This window comes from Leptonotus elevatus, chromosome 3 (assembly GCF_054856555.1).
Source record: "Leptonotus elevatus isolate MCC_2025b chromosome 3, RoL_Lele_1.0, whole genome shotgun sequence".
In the NCBI taxonomy this organism is placed as follows: domain Eukaryota; kingdom Metazoa; phylum Chordata; class Actinopteri; order Syngnathiformes; family Syngnathidae; genus Leptonotus; species Leptonotus elevatus.
Genome location: NC_141241.1, coordinates 11,605,442 through 11,623,007, shown reverse-complemented (window position 1 = coordinate 11,623,007; position 17,566 = coordinate 11,605,442). Strand labels below are relative to the sequence as shown.

Genomic DNA, 17,566 nt, shown 5'->3' with positions numbered 1-17,566 from the left:
TGGAAATTTTTGAAAAGTTCGTTGGAAACTATTTACAGTATGAAATTTTGCACAATCCTGCTTACTAACCATCCAACAAAATGTGAAACGTTTTGTCTTGCCAGTCGTAACAATGTTCACACATATTGCATAAAAAAAGGTCTGCTGAAAAATCTAAGTAGTAACTTAGTCATTTGCATACACGTACTACTTTATGACTTAAGAGTAAATTTGTCTGAAAGTATGAAACACAAACAACAGAGACGAATGCAGCCTGGTGCAAAAAGTAAGGTAAAGAAGGGAATGTGGTGATAACTAAATATAGCGAGAAAGCCCATGTGGTGTTCCGGGTGGTGGATGGGTCAGATAAACACCAGACTTTGCCCAGGAGAACCATTACTTGGTCCCCATGTTGATTGCAAAAGTTTCTTCTCTTTGTTCACTTTTTTGCAAGTTGTACTATTTCCAAGTCACTAAGTATGCCACAGTTGTAATAGTAGTTTGTTCATCTGTACGTTATCCTGGCAGGCGCCATTACATAACCACCTGATCAAGTGTGACTTGCCACGGTAATAGAAGTAGAGAAGGGAAGATGAAACGTGAGCAGAGACAGAGGGGGAGGCCTATACATTGTCTCCGCATAACCTTTCTCTAATGTCCAAGTCCCACTGTAGAGAGGCTCTGCCTACTAGCAGATGTACACTATAATACAATGTATAAATTGAAGTACTTGAAGTACTAGAAAATAATAGGTAATAAAAATTACAACGCACTTCATTTAATCAGTTTATCTTTGTTGTGTTTTGTCCAATTTCTAGTTCAAGGTTGTTTGCTGGGTTCTCGGGTTGAATGGACTCAATTTGTCCCAATTCAGAGGCTGCGTCCTTTGAGGGTTGACAATGAAATAACAGTACACAAAGGCTGCTCCAATTCCAAGGCACCCTCAGATGCAGTCTTATTTTTATTTTATTTTTATGTCACGGTGGTGATTGTAGCATGTAGCTCCCCATCATTGGCATAAGAGTCTGGCCTAACAATCTACTAATTGATTAACGAATTGTTAAGAATTATGCTGACTGTATGGAAATAATTGTTGATTAATTGTTTCTTGAAGCAAATGAAGCAAAGTGGAGTGCACTAGAAGACAAAAAAAAACACACTAGCTATGAGTAGCTAAGCTACTCCTCTGGAAAGTATTCCAGAGGTAGAAAAATGATGGCAACAGTTTGGCTACTACTATGGACACAATTACACAAATTACTGTATTACTGCATCAGTCAATTGACGCTGTTATTGTCTAGAAAGTGGCTGACATGAACCAGCGCACGTGTTATGTCTATGCACATGTTTACATCAGTCTGTGTACACAAGTGTGTGGGTGGGTGTTGTTGACCTTGTTACCATATGCACCCTCTGCTGATTTACAGCACTATAAGGGCCAGTGCATGCCTGGAAGGCCTTCATATGGTGAATTGCCAGCAGACTTTTAGCCTAAAATAATATTTGATGAACTTTTAAACTTGATTTATCAACCTTTAATGTGGATATTACTTACACCTCTCCTCATAGACATTATAGTGTAACAATTTAAGATTTATACTGGCTATACACAGCTCAAAGTTCCTTTATTGAACATTGCAGCACAGTGTTCCAGTCAAAGATGAGTCAGTCAATGTTCTTTTGATCTTACAACACTGTTATTTGTCTTTAAGATCAAAACGTTCCATCTTTATGGCGGCTCACAACAGTGCACAAACTTTGTTTATGGGTCCTTTTATGGGCTTGACCAATTAATTGCCTTTCAACTCTCGTCAAGTAGTGTTAGCATTCATAATCATAAAAGAGATAGCTGTTGTCTGGTCAGTGTCTGGAATTGCAATCTTGTAGGAAAATTCCCAATAGTTGTTCAAATAAAAAAAAATCCTTACCTGCTTACTAGGGGTGGGCATATACATGTTAGTGTGTATATATATATATATAAAGGGTTAATCAGCATCAGAATCAGCATAAAAAAATCCTTATCGGTCAGGCCCTACAAAATATAAACACTGTTACCTTTTTGTCAAGTGAAACGAGAGTTTAAAACAAAAATTAATTATGGCTAAATGTAGCAAAATGGCCCGAACAGTGGCAACATTTGAGGATGTGGTAAATTGCTGTAAACATTGACACTCAGAACATTGTAGTGCAATCCTATGTCTGCAGGAAAACGAATCCCCATGAGGGACACTCTTCAAAAAATGATCATGTGCAATCAGTACTGTGTAGGGGACTCAGTAGTGTGTAGGGAACTCATTCACACCATGCGGTAAGACTCTACACACCGGAGAGACTGTATGCATCGGTAGGTTGTTGTCAAATGGGGTCAGCAGTTGACTGTTAGCGTCTATGAATGAATGGAGTTAGAGTTGCAATCTGTTTTCTTTCCCTGTTTGAGGGAGCTGTTTATTTTTCTACCCTGGATGATGTACCACGTCCACTATTTGAGAGAATACGTGTGGGTGCTATGCTAGATGGTGTTACCAGTAAACGATCTCTGGACTGATGAATGTTTGCTAAGCTAATGCTAACAACATGTTTAGCTAAAGCACAATGTATGAACTGAATGCTAAAGGGACAGTCAGAGGCATTATACAGACTTGATACTCTATATTGCTACGCCGCATCACAATATCAACATACTTGACTTTCTTGGAGTTTTGAAATGCAACATTTTGATTAACATGAAATGAATTACCTGAAAATAGGTGTGTGTCCAGGCTTGGGTTTATTCCATGAAAAATGGGAGGGCACGGAAAGGAACTGCTCCCCAGGCCCATCCTTCTTGAGGCTGTGGAGAGCCTCTTCTGAGGGAGAGTCTAGATTAGGAGACATATTTCCTTTGTCATCTATTCCCAACTCTCCTTTTGCTGAGGGCTGCATAGCTGTTGTGTCTTGTGAGGTTTTCCTTGTCTTGGATGGGATGTCTGCCTCAGATTGGCAGCACTGGAAGGGCGACATTCCTATTGAGGGACTGCCAGCCCAGGTGTCCTCTGTCACACTGCCCCTAGGTGAAGGTCCCGGCGTGGGTGAGGGCGAGTGATGTGGTGACACGGAGCCAGGATAGCAGATGTCGGCACTGGAGTGGCGCCTCTTCCCGCAGGGTGATGTGGGACGCGAGGAGGGCCGAGAAGGTGGCCGTGGACTGAGCCAGTTCTCATCAGTGACACTGTTGCGCGGTGAGTGGCAGGGGGACTGTCGAGGTGACAGCGTGACGGAGTGGGGGTGCTGGACGAAGGAGGGGTGAGGGTGCTGCCACTGTGGCTGCTCCTCCAGATTGCCGACGCCCGTTTGAGGGGAGGCGCAGCCCGGGGACGTAAGCGGCGAACCCAGGGTGAAGCGTGCGGCGGCTTCATTGAGCTCAGCATCAACGTCGTCGTAGACATGGGAAAATGATTCGCAGGAAGATGCATCCGAAAACCAGCTCCTAGATGAGAGGCTGCTGCCTGGGCTGGGGCTGAGGGAGGAGTCCCGGTACGAGTGGTCAAGAGGCAAATACAGATGGTCTCTGGACAGAGGCCTCTCATTGTGGTAGTCCCTGTCAGGGCCATTTACCCTCAGATCTTGTTCATTGGCATCCATCTCTTGCTGGCAGCTCGGAGAGATGGAGGTAATCTGAATACTGGGGCACTCGAAGGCTTTTGGTGCCTCCACCGGGGCAGAATGGAGCAAGGGGGAGGTGCCATACTTGTCTTGTGCCTCATAAGTCAGGTGCACGGTTCCTTGTTTGTGTGCATGAAGGCGAGGCGAAGTGCTGATGATCGGGGAGTGTGACTGCATGCCATGACGGGGGACGCTGATTGACTGGTGATTCGTGACCACTGATGGGGGCTGCCCGACGTTTAGAATGTAGAATGAGGTGTTGTCGTCTGGCTCCAGATCTGAGAGGAGAAATTGAATATTAACACATGGTCTTTTAGTCATCGTGGATTTGTGCTAATGTTGTTCCGAGGCCCCAATACTGCATTAAAACTGTGGTATCGGGGAGTACTAACAAGTAACATGCCGATACCATTAATTCTGACACTAATATAGGACTTTGGATGCAGCATCTTGTGTCTTGCTCATGCACGACAGTCACTGATGTGTGACATGTTCACTGCATGCCGAGCTAAGATATCCTATTGTCCCTTGAATGCTCTGAAACAATTGCAGGACAGCTTTTTCATGTTGAGAAAAAAAACAACTTACATATCGATCGGTATGGTATCGGAATCGGTACCGGCATCGGCCGATACTGCAAAGCTAGGTATCGGAATCGGTATTGGGGGCCAAAAAACGGTATCGGAACAACACTAATTTGTGCATCTAATTATTAATAGTGATTTTCCTAATTTGTTGTGGATGAGCGGGAGCCCATCCTAGGTGACTTTGTGATCGTAGATCAATGTTTGGACCCTTATATTAGTATTCTTGAATATGAAATCCTCAACAGCTGTGATGCGTGCAGAGGTTAAGGCGTTGGACTCGAAAGCCAATGGGATTTTCCCGCGCAGGTTTGAATCCTGCTCGCAGCGTGTACTTTTATGGCAGCAATAGGACCAGTGAGTGCTCTTGAGATCTCAAAACTGTTATGTGTAAGTCATCGACCAACAAAGTGTTAGATTCATGACAATGAATATAATTATTTCCAATGTTTTTTATGTGTTCGTATTAATGGTGGCTAACTTTTTTGAATCTCTATATGATTGGTGACGCTTAACTGCTGTTATTAAAGGTTTTATATTGGTAATCGACAACAATTTGACCCTGAAATGGATTATTTGTATTTAATAATTTCCCAGAGGGAAAATTACCTCCAGATCCAAACTGGCGGAACGTATGAAGACCTTACCGGTTCCACTGCACTCAAACAATTATTTGATATTCTCCTGTTTTTCTAACAGTAACTCGCTCCTTTTCCACTTATTTTAACCAAACAAGCCAGAGAATCTCTCCACTAGTGCCACCATATAAATGGAAGAGTACTACCACATACTGTCTGCCATACAGGCATTGTTTCAAGAGAGATAACTGATGAACAACACTACTCAGGAAACAAATTCACACAGTGGTGCGTGCTGTCAGCTGTCATCACACTGCACTGGCAGGTTATTTATACCCAAAGTCATTCAGCACAGGCAGCATGTACACAAACATTCACAAATACACACACGCACACACACTAAAACAAACAAATAGTCAAGAGCACATTGTCCGCATTGGCTCCACTGGGTTAGTGGTTATTGATAAACTTCCACTGGATGCACTCTGCAGCACCTATTGGGAGTGTTTCCCCACTGCCCGGCCACAAAATATCTCGCATGTCAAATGGTGAGCCACCTAGTCCAAATAATAACTCTAGATAATGGTATTTTCTTCCCTAGTAGTCTGTACATAAGAGAAATAGAACATGAATAAGCAGATTAGGCACAAGACCACTAAGACATTTTAAAGTTGAAGCACTAAATTGCAGATGATAATTACATATCCACACATTGTATTGTGTTTGACAAGTGCCAAAAAACTGAAGGAAAAGGAGTCCTGTCGGTCATTGAGTATGATAAAACAGAATGCCACTCAGTCAAACACAGACCTCGACCAGGTCGCTGAAACGTTTAGTTTGTGCTTGATTTTCTGTCTGTATGCTAGCAGGCGACTTCTGGGTTCATGAAGGATGACATGGGACAACCAGGCCAGACCATATTTGATTCTGGGTGACGCCAATGGTTCTATCGTGACTCAAAGGACACAAGAAATTAGAAGTAGTAGACGAAAATTGAATTGATTGATAAACTGCACTGTCCACATTTTTCCTTAGATTCACTTCAACAGCGTCTTCTTTGGCACATGTATGTATATGTGCATACATAAAAAAGTTCTGTGGATATTGACTGTGGTGTTTTCTACCTTCAATAAACAATACCTCAAGCCTTTGTGCTTTTACTCTTGAAAGAGGACATACAAACATTGTAATGGTTTCTTTCTTTGCTCTTGGAACACACTTCAACAAAATTATTGTGGATATCTGTAACGCAGTTTTTCCAGTTACACTGCTAACAAACCACACATAGGAAGCATAGGTGAAAACGCATCTTTGAGACTGTCAGGTAGTGACGGGTGTACTATACAAGTATTTGTTTGACCTACAAAATGTATGCAGACAGAGCATATTAAAAAAATGTGTAACAGTCACATAATATTGTGAAATTATTTCACAATACTTCTCTTAATTCCCGAGATCATGTTCTGCATAAAATGGCAAAAATGAAACTTTGTGGTGCAACTTTCTCTCAACTTGTAACCACCAAAGTCTGTCAAATCAGATATTGGGGCTAAGGGACAGAGAGGGCGGCTGACCTCCCCTACACTCTCTTCCTAACAACAGCAACAGCGGGAGCCGCGGCAAGCTTTATATTTAGAGCTGCTCAGCTTCCAGGCTGCCTGTCACAAGACTGAGCATGGGTTCCTCTGACAACAGTATCTGACTGACAGACGACATACAGGCATCATGTATGCATAAACATAAACAAAGCTGCAAATTTCATAGTGGAAGCATGAGACAGGAGATATTACGTGAGGGAAACAGTGAGTGAAACAAAGTGCAGACAACATAAAGAGTAACAGTGCATAAATAGTAATACACAAGTCTGTTAAATAAAGGTCATTAAGCTGAAGCCGGTCGCGGACACAAAAATGGCATGAAACTAGATTTTTCTTATTGAGTTTTCTAAGTCATACATTATTTGTGATTGTCATTAGAAGTCTAGTGATGCACCACCACGATGAGTACATTTTGAGAAACTCTGATCACCAGTCGTCACAAGATGGTACCATAGGCACTTTATAATGACTATAGTTTTGTCGGTATGCAGCCAGACCAGATAATGAGATAATTTGCCAAAACCAAGCAATAGGAGTATCTGAGAGCCGTCTGTGTTGGCTTGGTGGTAGAAACGAGAGCAGTCACCTTTTAAGGTCTGTCTTTTTAGCACTGTAGTTAGATGCAAGATTACGAAACCCTCTCATCCAACGGTTCAGTGCCATAATCTATAAATTATCAATTCAAATTCAACATATTATAAATTGTCATGAAACTGTCGCTCTCTTTTCATGATAGCGTTGCACTTGAGAACGAGCGGCCAAAGTCAAATGTCACCAAGTCCATCTGCTTTTTACTTACACATTTTCAGGGACAGTGTTAGAAAGTTGAGGGTCATACAGGGGACGGCCATGCTACCTGGTCCCAGATATTATTAGCCCGTGACCTTAAACCTCCAGAGTGGGGAAAGGAGCGGGTGATGGGGAAACCCCCTGTCAAATCCTATTCACCTTGCGGAAGTAGGTCACAGAGAACAAATGAGAAACGTACCCGTTTTTTCATCAATGCCTTTAGATGTAAATCCCCTATGCAGTTTTTGAAAAACCCAGTGCGTCACACACTCCTCAAGTGTCCATACATCACAGCCAATCCGTTTAAATAAAGATCTCTAAGAGGCTTTGCTGCACCTCAGTTATTAATAGCTTAACCACACCATTTCATTGAAGCACAATGTTTGTGACATACCACGAAGTGACCATAACTACGGGGAAACCTTGTTGGTGACGCTGACATCCACTTGGGTTTACTGTTACAAAGTTCACTAATCCTTGGAGTAATTGTAACACACCGCCTGAAGATTCTTGCTTGGGGATAAGGCTTAGGGACTCTGCTCTTCGCTCCTCCTCCTCCTCCTCCTCCTCCCCATCCTCACACAAAGTGTGTCAGGGTCCTGTGACCGGCAGTGACATACAAGCCTACATTCTGAGAAAGTCCAGTTAACAACAGAGAAGTAGGGTTAGTCACTCCCTGAGCAGATTCAGGTTAATGCCGTTGGTCTCACTTTCAACCAATACTAATGCATTCAGTTTAACCTCTATTAAGATCCAAATTCTGAGATTAAGTGAAAATATTTCTTGAATTTGTATCTTCTAGTTGCAAATGACACAAGTAAGAGGCAATTGACTTTTAGATATGTTAAATGATCAGACAATACTGTTTTAATTGAGATTATGAGTAAAAAGAGTTACTCCGTAATAAGCCATTTGTGCACACATGTTCATGCACCAAAACATATCACAGTCTTGGATTACGCATTTGCCACAAAACCATGTGGCACAGGAGCTAGCAGTAACCTAACCCCAAGTTCCCTTTATGGTGGGCATGCAACTTGATTAGAACCAGATCTGCTTACACCCCATGTGTACAAAAGGCTTTGTATTCTGACCACTGGCTCTGTTCTCTTCTTTCAACCTACGTCAGTTGCTGCTGGGCAACAGCTCACAGCAGAATTATGCCACTAACCCTGACTCTCAAGGAGAAACAATCACACCGTAATTGTCACTTCAATTATATTTTTCCTCTTAGTGTGTGGTATGATTCTGCTAAGTTAGTGGCCTGAGGTGACTTCAGCCACTTTCCCAAAAGGTGTGAAAACAGCATACTTTTTCTTAACACAACACTGACAGGAGTTCAGCACATTGAGAGATTCTTTCACTTCTTGAACTTTTGACCTTTCAGGTCAGAGAAGACCCTTCTAAGTAAGTAAGTAAGTGTTTTATATTCCAATGCAATAGTAGGGTTAATTCAGTACCTGGGACACACTTTAAACAATGGATTTTTTTATTTTTTTTTAAGTGCCTGATACCATTCCAAATTCAGATGTATAGCTCATTGGAACACAAAAAGTTATCATGAAAATGAATTTTACATGATACTATTACTTTTATTAGGTCATACATTCACAATCATTAAGTAACAAGTCGCATACCCTATATTCTTTTAAAGCTTTTTATTTTTATTTTTAGATCTTGTGGGCTGGCTGGCGGCCTACTTTTCTAAAATGGGAGCTTGTGACGCACATACATACGTGTTACAAAGGTTTGCCATCACCTGTGGCTTAAAACCTTCCTGACTGGGTTTGTGCCAAGCCTACCGGGGTTCCGTGCATGTACAAAGTCTGTATAATAATGAAAATCTCAGATAGTGTTTGAGAGGTCGGTCTGGGTGAATAAGATATATAAATCTTAATTTGTTGGCCTCTGTTAAATTATTACTTGTCGTGTGTTTGCATGTTATGCAATGTTTATGTGAGGGTTACTTCATAAAGCCTTCCTGTGCTGTCACAGAAAATTCACTAGCCAACAGAGGCTCACCCTAAGCCAACGTTAACATACGCTGGCAGCTAAATTAGTCTCCTAATTAACAATCTCATGCCGAGATAACATGATGGGATAAGGAAAATAGTGCCAAACAACAACCTGAACTAAATACCCACAAAGATCCCATTGACACACAATTGTCTTAAAGATACATGAATGTGTTTTTTTTCTGAAAAAAGGCTAAGAAAGCTTCTTGTCAGACTTGTAGTTAATCTTGCAAAATATTGTAATGTGCCACAACTAAAATACGCAGCGACCTCCAAACAAAGCAAGCATGTCAGATTCACCTGTAAGGTTGGTATATACAATAAACAGCATGCTTTGCTCCAAATAGGAAGAGCACTGTCGCTTAACGGGAATCTTCAAAGGGCGGATGTTGGGAAGCTGGATGTTGTTTATGACCGTCAGAGGGGTAAAAGGTGATGCGTATGGTTGGAACTCTATTCACAGTTGGCGCGAAATGCCCTTTTTGCCCAGCTGTCAGGGTCCACATGGTCCGCATTCCGGTTATGACCCATGTAGTAGGGTCCATACAACCTTATGGGCCGCAGTTGGAATGTGGAACTTCATCCTGTGATTTTCTTACTGGTGCAGCACACATATGAATTTACTCTTATTACGGATACTTAACAATTGTCTCATCAAAGGAAACAATCCCCGCATTGGCCAGTCATTGGAGACTGGCGGTAAAGATGACAATACCAACTGGTATTGGTATTCTTGTAATTTAAAGGTGTTTCTTAAAATAATTCTGATTCAAACAACTGTAATCCCTGTGCCCCACAGTACAAAGGGAGTAGTAGGGAGAGAAAAACAAATGAAAGGAGATCCAGGAGTTAAACAGCTTTCTCTCTGGTGTAATGCAGCCTCTGATATGTTGATACAGCACAGCCAGCAGTAGCTTCAGTTACACTAAATTTAAACTAGACAGATGCCTCACATAGTTAGTCATGCCTCGCCCCCGGGGAAACAAACGTCTCATTCATCACACAGGGTGCTGGGACCCCCGAAGTTCAGTCGGGTTAGGGGCACCCACGTGGTGGTCTGCTTCCACATGTTGACCTCGTACATGACTGTCTGACCTCTGACTTCTTTGCCGCTTACATTTTCATGGAGATTACAAGGTGGTGGTGACTTAAAGTCGCTTTTAAAATGCATGCAGTCTCACTTGTCTTTAAACTACAGTCAGTGTAAATGCAATGATTTCATCTGGCCAGATTCTCAGTCATTTGGGTCATGGTCATTCGCAAAAAGTGCACTTCTTGGCTGTTAAAAACGTCTTCGTCTCTCAACTTCAAGTAGGGTGAGAGTGGAGAAATTCTACATTGTTGGCGGTAAGAGTGGAGGGGAAATTAAAAATGTATAGTGGAGTTGTGGATACAGTCTAAAATCTCATAGAAAGAGTGATGGATGCATTCAGAATGTCTGGTTCAGAACTTCTAGACTTCTGGTATAGAGAGTATCTGGGGATAGTGAAATTTTTTTTACAAAGACAGTTGTGGAGGAATTCTAAATGTGTGATCTAAAACGCGGTGGATAAAGTTACAAACGAATAAGTCTTAACAACTATCAACAACTGTAAAATATTTCAACAGTATGCCCTCCAGGAGCATAATAAAATTCCAAATTGCTGGTAGATTAACAAAATTGGATTTTAGTTCCGCGCATTGCTCATCCATTGCAGGGATGCTAAACTAACTTTCTAGACCTGTCGCTAAAGGGCTCAGGTACCATTTTGTGTCTTCTGGCCTTTTAGGAAAGGATAACATTATCTCTGACAGACCTCATGAGCTCGTACTTGCACGGGCCGAGTCATTGCTACCACCCCTCAACCTTTACGTCTACATATACACACACACACGCACGGCTGTAGTCTCGGAGTGCCGACACTCACCTGGAGATGTGGCGCACAGCATTCTTCTACACCTCTCCTCGTTAAGTTCATGAAGTGTCCAAGCAGTAAGAAAACAAAAACAAAGACGTGCTAGGACGAGACAGATCCACACGCACTGACTATGATCGAGTCACCAGAAACTGCTGTCTGCCCTGTGCCGCTCTCTTTTGGGAGCTCAAAATAGTTCACCATGAGAGCGATGTAATTTCAGTCAGTCATTCAGTCTTTCCCCCGAATGAGGAGGACTGCGATGGAATCGGTTCAGAAGTCAATAACAGAAAGCGCCAAAATCTAGAGGAATCGCTCAATTCAATCAATATTTTGGGGGAAATTTCTTGGGCCGGCATGCCAACTGTTAACCTGTTACAAATTGTTGTTTGAAATAGCATTGACCACTAGGCACCAAGTAACATCCTTATCAAGCAAATGTGTTGCTTTCTGTACTTAGGTTTCTATCTTACTATGTTTACATACCCCAACTGTCCCCATATTAGCATTCAACCTATCTCAGTAGGCTTTAGTCCATCACACGATTACAGCACATTAACGTCACTTTTTGTAATCCACTGAAGGGTACCAGGCAAAGATGAGCAATACTTGATGAATTTGAAATTAAATTTATTATGACATTGTAAACAAGTGGTCACTATTTTGGTGGACAGTATATGCTGCGGCAGAGGCATCTTTTGTTGAATTACAGTTATAAATCTTTAATTTAAAAAATATACAAGTTTCCTCCTGTAAACATGATTAAGCATATAATTTATACATGTATTAAAGGCACGTTTTAAAATGTCTGAAGTCCTCTTGTTTATGTTTAGCAAATTTAAAAGATCATAAATCATGCTGTTTCTACTAAGTACTGTCTCAAATGTTCTCCAATTTCGATACTGTAATTGTATAAGATCGTATGCTGAGAAACGTTTCGTGGGAGGCTTTGAAAGTCTTGGCCTATCAGCTATCCAGTAATATATACATATCAGTGGGCTTAACACATTGCGGAGTTGCTCCTAAATCAGTAATCACCGCCTCCATGGCGACAAGATACACTTCTGACAGGTATTGTTCAAAGGAATGACAAAGAAAGATGGACAAGCGAGGCTAATTGCTAAGTTAAGATTTAAGATACAAAACGATGTGGAAAGTGCAGTTTTATTGATTATAGATCACTGTTAAGTTATCAAACAATAAATGAAGTCATCATAAAATCAAGTAGTACTCAATTTTGTTATTGCAGCTCTGCTGTACCAATAAATAACAAATATATTATGTTGCAACTGGTGGAAGGTGAAACAACAGCGCAATATCTTATAGTCTTCACTCTTCAGTGCGTGCCTTGACGCATTAGCATTACATTGCAACTTCTACAGAGTCTTCACTAAGAATACTCGCTTGTGGATCATGTCTGTCTTCAAGCAGGAACTGTCAAAATTCTTGTTCAGCCTTGCTTGATGTACTAAAAACACTGTTGTCTCGTGTTGCTTCATGTGATGGAACATAACGTGCTTGTTTAAGCTATGCATGCCCTGCACAACACCTCAAGCTGGTTTAGTTTGTTTTTGTTTTTTTTACGATACTAACATCTTGAATGTTCATATCTAGATATCGATATGATAACGATAGTTCAGCCCTAGGTGTAACTATATGGAATGACAACCAGAAAAAGAGCAGTAGACAAGGTGAGTGAGAGCAAAAATGTTGTTCATTGACAATATCCCCCAGTTTTTAATTGCAACCTACAATAGCTGTTCAAACCACCACTTTTCTACCATGAATCCATCCTCATTCCAATGTTTCTCTACACATAGCCAACTTAATTCCAATTTACAGATAGTTACAACATATCTACCACTCACAGTTTCCCAATAGATACATTTCACTGCTTCAGCAATCATCCTCTATATACGTAATTATTTTGGGCAACAAAATAAATCCTATTTGGCCTTTCCCTTCAATTGTTTTTTTCCATAAAAATGTTCCTACTTGCAGCGACAGCAACGCTCTAATTAGTCTGGTTCAAGGGCGGCTCTATTCAGCCTATTCCCATGCAATTTCTGGGAAAATCCCAACCAGTAGAATTTGCTTGAGCGTCTAAATAATAGCTCTGACATATTTCACTTTGGCCTCGTACGTCGTTTCCTGAGCGACAGAGAACACACAAAGAGCATGATAAAGAAAAGGTAGAAAGACATATAATTAGACAAGGAGGAGCAGGATGGAAAAAGCAAAGAAGAGGCTTCTGGCATTGTACAGAAATGCACACTATTACTCAGATTTTAATTAATATTAATGTCTCGTGTTTACTTATGCAAGTAGAAAGGCAGCATAACATCTGAGAGTTGAGATTATGGTGTAAGTAATTTCCTTAGCAAATACAAGAAAATCTCATTGAACCTAATGTCGGCCTGAGTCAAAGGATTAACTCTGCGGGTGTTTTGACGCCATATAGATGTGACACATATTTTGAAACAAGGAGCTAGGAGGAGAAGAAGAATGTACATTAAATTACAGATTTAGCATAAAGTTTCCAAATACAGTACATTTGTTGAGTATGTCAGTGTTTTATGTCACAATAGATGGAGATGATCGCCAGTAGCCATGTTGGATGACTAAGCAGAAGTGTGCCTTCTCTTATAAAAGCCATGTACTGTATATCAGTGGTACTGGTTTTATTTTGATAGGTTTCTACTTCCTTTTTTTTTCCTATTCCCATTGGCTTCATAAGACTCTCAGCCTGCATTGAGCTTTTTTTCCTGAACAAAGGATTTCAATTTGGAAATTCAGTGACTGCTGCTTTTGAGACCATCTGATTGTGCGATTTGACAAGAAATGGGGAGTAGAGAAGATGTGGAAGATGGAAGATGTTAACTTCTCACACTATCCACCGACTGGATTGGTTGATTTTTATTTTTTGAGTGCTTAGAATTTTGCATGGCTTTTATCAGTTAATAATAGATGGTAAACTACTACTCCCACTTGTTTGACCATTAATAAGGTGACTGTTAGTTAAAGATTGCCTGTGCAGCTAATACATGATTTCATGACAATTCGGACTCTGGAACTAAGTATAACAAATATACCGTAGTTGACCTCTGTAGGGAATGTTGTTTTGAACAACCAGCATCATAGAACAGGCAATGCTCAATTTTGCAGGTTCAGGTATAATGTATACAGGATACTTTACTTTTGAACAAAACTAGTGTAACAAAGCGTTTGTTATTTTTTGCTTCTGAGAGTGCAACCTCTATATTTTTACAAGACTCAAATTCAAAATTGTGAAAAGACATCAGCCCAAACCCGGTCCGCAACAGGCGACGGAACAAAGCAGCGCTTTGTAGAAACCTGTTCGAAACAAAGTAGAAGTTCACCAGCTTGCTACCAAAAAAATACAAAACAAGCCGTGACACGAGTGTTGCCTTCAGAGAAAGGAAAAAAGACTGTGACACTCCCTCTTACTGTGATCCTGCTTCTACGCTCCGCTTATTCATTTAGACAGGACCCCAACCCCCACCCCCACCCATTTTTGGGCCAAGTCAGGCCATCCAAGCACTAAACTCACTTTTCTTACTACAGCACTACTTATTCAAAGTGGTGAATTTATTTTCCCCCTCGAGCCATCGGCAGTTCAAACAATTCTAACCAGGGAAAAACGGATTTAGGCTTGCAACAGTTCTATGAATATATTCCAATGTTTAAGAAATACACAGTGGGAGCATTCATTGGTTCTGCTGGTTTTGAGTCAATGACATAACTAATAAGCATCTAAACACAGCGTGGATGAACCGATTAAAGCAAAAGCTCTCAAACCGTTTATACTGTAGTTCGCTCAGTCTATGAAAAGACAAGACTTGACTCAATTGTGACTCAAATACATATTCCAACAACTAAAGTATGGCTCAAATGTGTTGTTTTTAAATAGCTGCAATATTGCATCATTTGGGAGTATTCTACATGTATTGTGCAAAATGCTCTACACCTACTCACATCCTCTTTGAAGCAACTTGAGGCTTTGTTATGAAAACGTTTGGTTTTTTGGGGGGGGCCATGTACCTTGATTTATTAAGTTATAACAAAAACATAACAACTGAGGTAAGCTACTTAAAATGGTCAGGTTAAGGACTATTGTCCAATTTTAGTAGTGTGATTCAAAAAGGTTGTAAAAATACATGATGTCTCATCAACGCGTGAGACGTGAGAATATCATACAATGTATCTAAAAGGATTTACTTTTTTGGGCATTATCCATCACAGCATGGTACCAAAAATGCAGTATGGTAACATATCACAAAACAAGATGGATCTTACTGTAAGGAGCTTGTCTCTCAGCACAATATGTTTAGTGGTAATGTGTAGAGAGTACACTCACCTCCCACACATAATAATCTCTATGCGTACCAGCCTGCGTCAGAGTTTTTAAACAGAGACAATGTATTGCTTTCAAGATTTAATATAGAGCGATTGACTTCTTTTATCACTCGTATGGCGCTAATCAATGATAAAAAGCATGATGCATGAAGTTAACTGTTGGCCGTGTGCCTCCAAAGCCACTTTCTTTGAATGCTACACTGAGTAATTTTCCTGTAATGTATTTTTTGTAAAACTTTTATTATACAGCAGTTCTTTGTACACAGTTAAGAATGTTTTAGAAAATGCATTTTTAGGTTAATTAATGTTTTACACTATGATAGTGACAGTTTTGACACTTAGTCCAAATTTATAGGTGTCAGAAAAGTTTCAGGACTGGTGTCAGAAAAGATGTTTCAAATCCAAACTACAAGTTTTCTCCTTTGAAGTAATCGCCCTGGAATCTTAACGCACATTCCTAGCTTTCTCTGCCATGCCTTCATACACTCCTGGAAGGATTCTTCTGGAATCCTCCACACCACCATCATCTTGATGTCATCCCCAACTCAATAATGAGTCCCATTGATGACCCCTTTGCGCTTGTAAAAGAGGGGGAGAAAAATCACACAGAGCTAGGTTGTGTACGTTTTGAGGTTGCTCCTGCATGGCAAAGTTCTTCTCTGCCAAGAACTTTTGGATGCAGGAAGTGAGCAGCTCAAGTTGTCCTGCCACAGCGCTCACCTCACACACTGAACAAAGCAAACACAGTAGGATCATTTTGTAGACATGCTTGTTGATTACCTGGCCTGCAATGAAGATGAAAACTGAGAGTATAGAGTTGGGTTTGAACTACTGTATATCTTTTGTAGTTTTGTGACACCAGTCGCGGAAGTGTTTTGACACCTTGTACTGCAATTAAACTCACAGGTATCAGTTTTGACTATGTGACAAAACATAGGAAAATAGTTCAGTAACATGTATAAATTGGATTGATTGAGACACAACCCAACTTGACGTTATTGTGTATAAACAGTAAATAACACAATTTAGTATTTAAACATGCACTCAAACCCTGTACAGTATATGTAGATATTGATAATGCCAAACAACCATTAAGTAAATATTAATGTGAGAATTAGATTGTTATTATTTATTTAACTTCAGTAAACCTGATTTTGTTAACAGCCAAGCAAATATTACTAGCAAAACAAAGCAAAAGATGTCATCGGCAAAGCAAAAATCGCTTTTGACTTTTTGAAGCAATAACCCTTCCTGTACATTACCAGTTAGCATGTTAGGCTAATGACAGCTGCTGCTATTCTTTGGCAGGCGGCCATAGAAAAGTGATATGTAAACATTTGACTTTCTCAAGCACAACTAAACCCCAACGAGGTTAAATTCACAGGGTTAAACGGCGAAGTAGCAAAAAGAAGTTTTTAAAACTTGAAATAATAATAATAATAATTAAAAAAATAATAATAAATGAGTTGAGCATATGTATGGGGGAAACATGGCTGGCACCGGGCAAGCACACTGACCTGCGGGGCCCAACTGCTGCTGCTGCCCGTCCTCCCCGAAGATGAGTCGGAAGTCCAGCTCCTCATTACCGGGGCAGTTTGCCGTCGTCATCGGGTTTGACAGCTCGGCTCACTAGTCTTCGAAACCCCCCCACGCCGCCGCTCGACCGTCGAAGCAGGTTTACGCTCTCCGTAAACGTCGCAACATTTACCGAGTGGCACGACGCCGAAGCCGAACTTCAACTTTGCTTCATTTGGCGCTTCAACCGCGGAGCCAAAGTGTCCTTCTTCGTTTCTTCTACAAATCCAAAATAGTCTTCTTATTTGGCAAAAAGCGATTCAACTTCGGGGAAAGCCGCCCTCGCCGAGTACGCCACTCTTTCTCTATACAAACAAAAAGAAGAGTTGTCTCCCGCTGGCGTTTGAATGGTCTTCGTAATGTCAGCGAACGGTCGGGTAACGTCTAACCCGGTTTCGCTGCTTCTGCGCCGGCCTGACTTGTGCGTCTCTCTCGCCCCGTGGAGCTCCGATCCCAACTTTTACTAACCCCGCGTGACAAGGCACTTCCAGCTGTGATGTCAGCAGACACAACACACACACGCACACACGCTCC

At 41.0% G+C, this 17,566-nt stretch overlaps 1 protein-coding gene across 1 annotated transcript in view; it reads right to left on the bottom strand.

Moving 5' to 3' along the window:
* Nucleotides 1-17,566, bottom strand: part of nfatc3a (nuclear factor of activated T cells 3a) — a 54,694-nt gene extending 37,128 nt beyond the window's left edge. Inside the window, exons 1-2 of the mRNA XM_086070938.1 lie at nt 16,975-17,566; nt 2,717-3,899 (exon numbers count right to left, since the gene is read on the bottom strand). Of these exons, the coding sequence (XP_085927064.1) occupies nt 2,717-3,899; nt 16,975-17,065 (1,274 nt within the window). The 5' untranslated portion in view covers nt 17,066-17,566. The remainder of the gene's footprint in view (nt 1-2,716; nt 3,900-16,974) is intronic.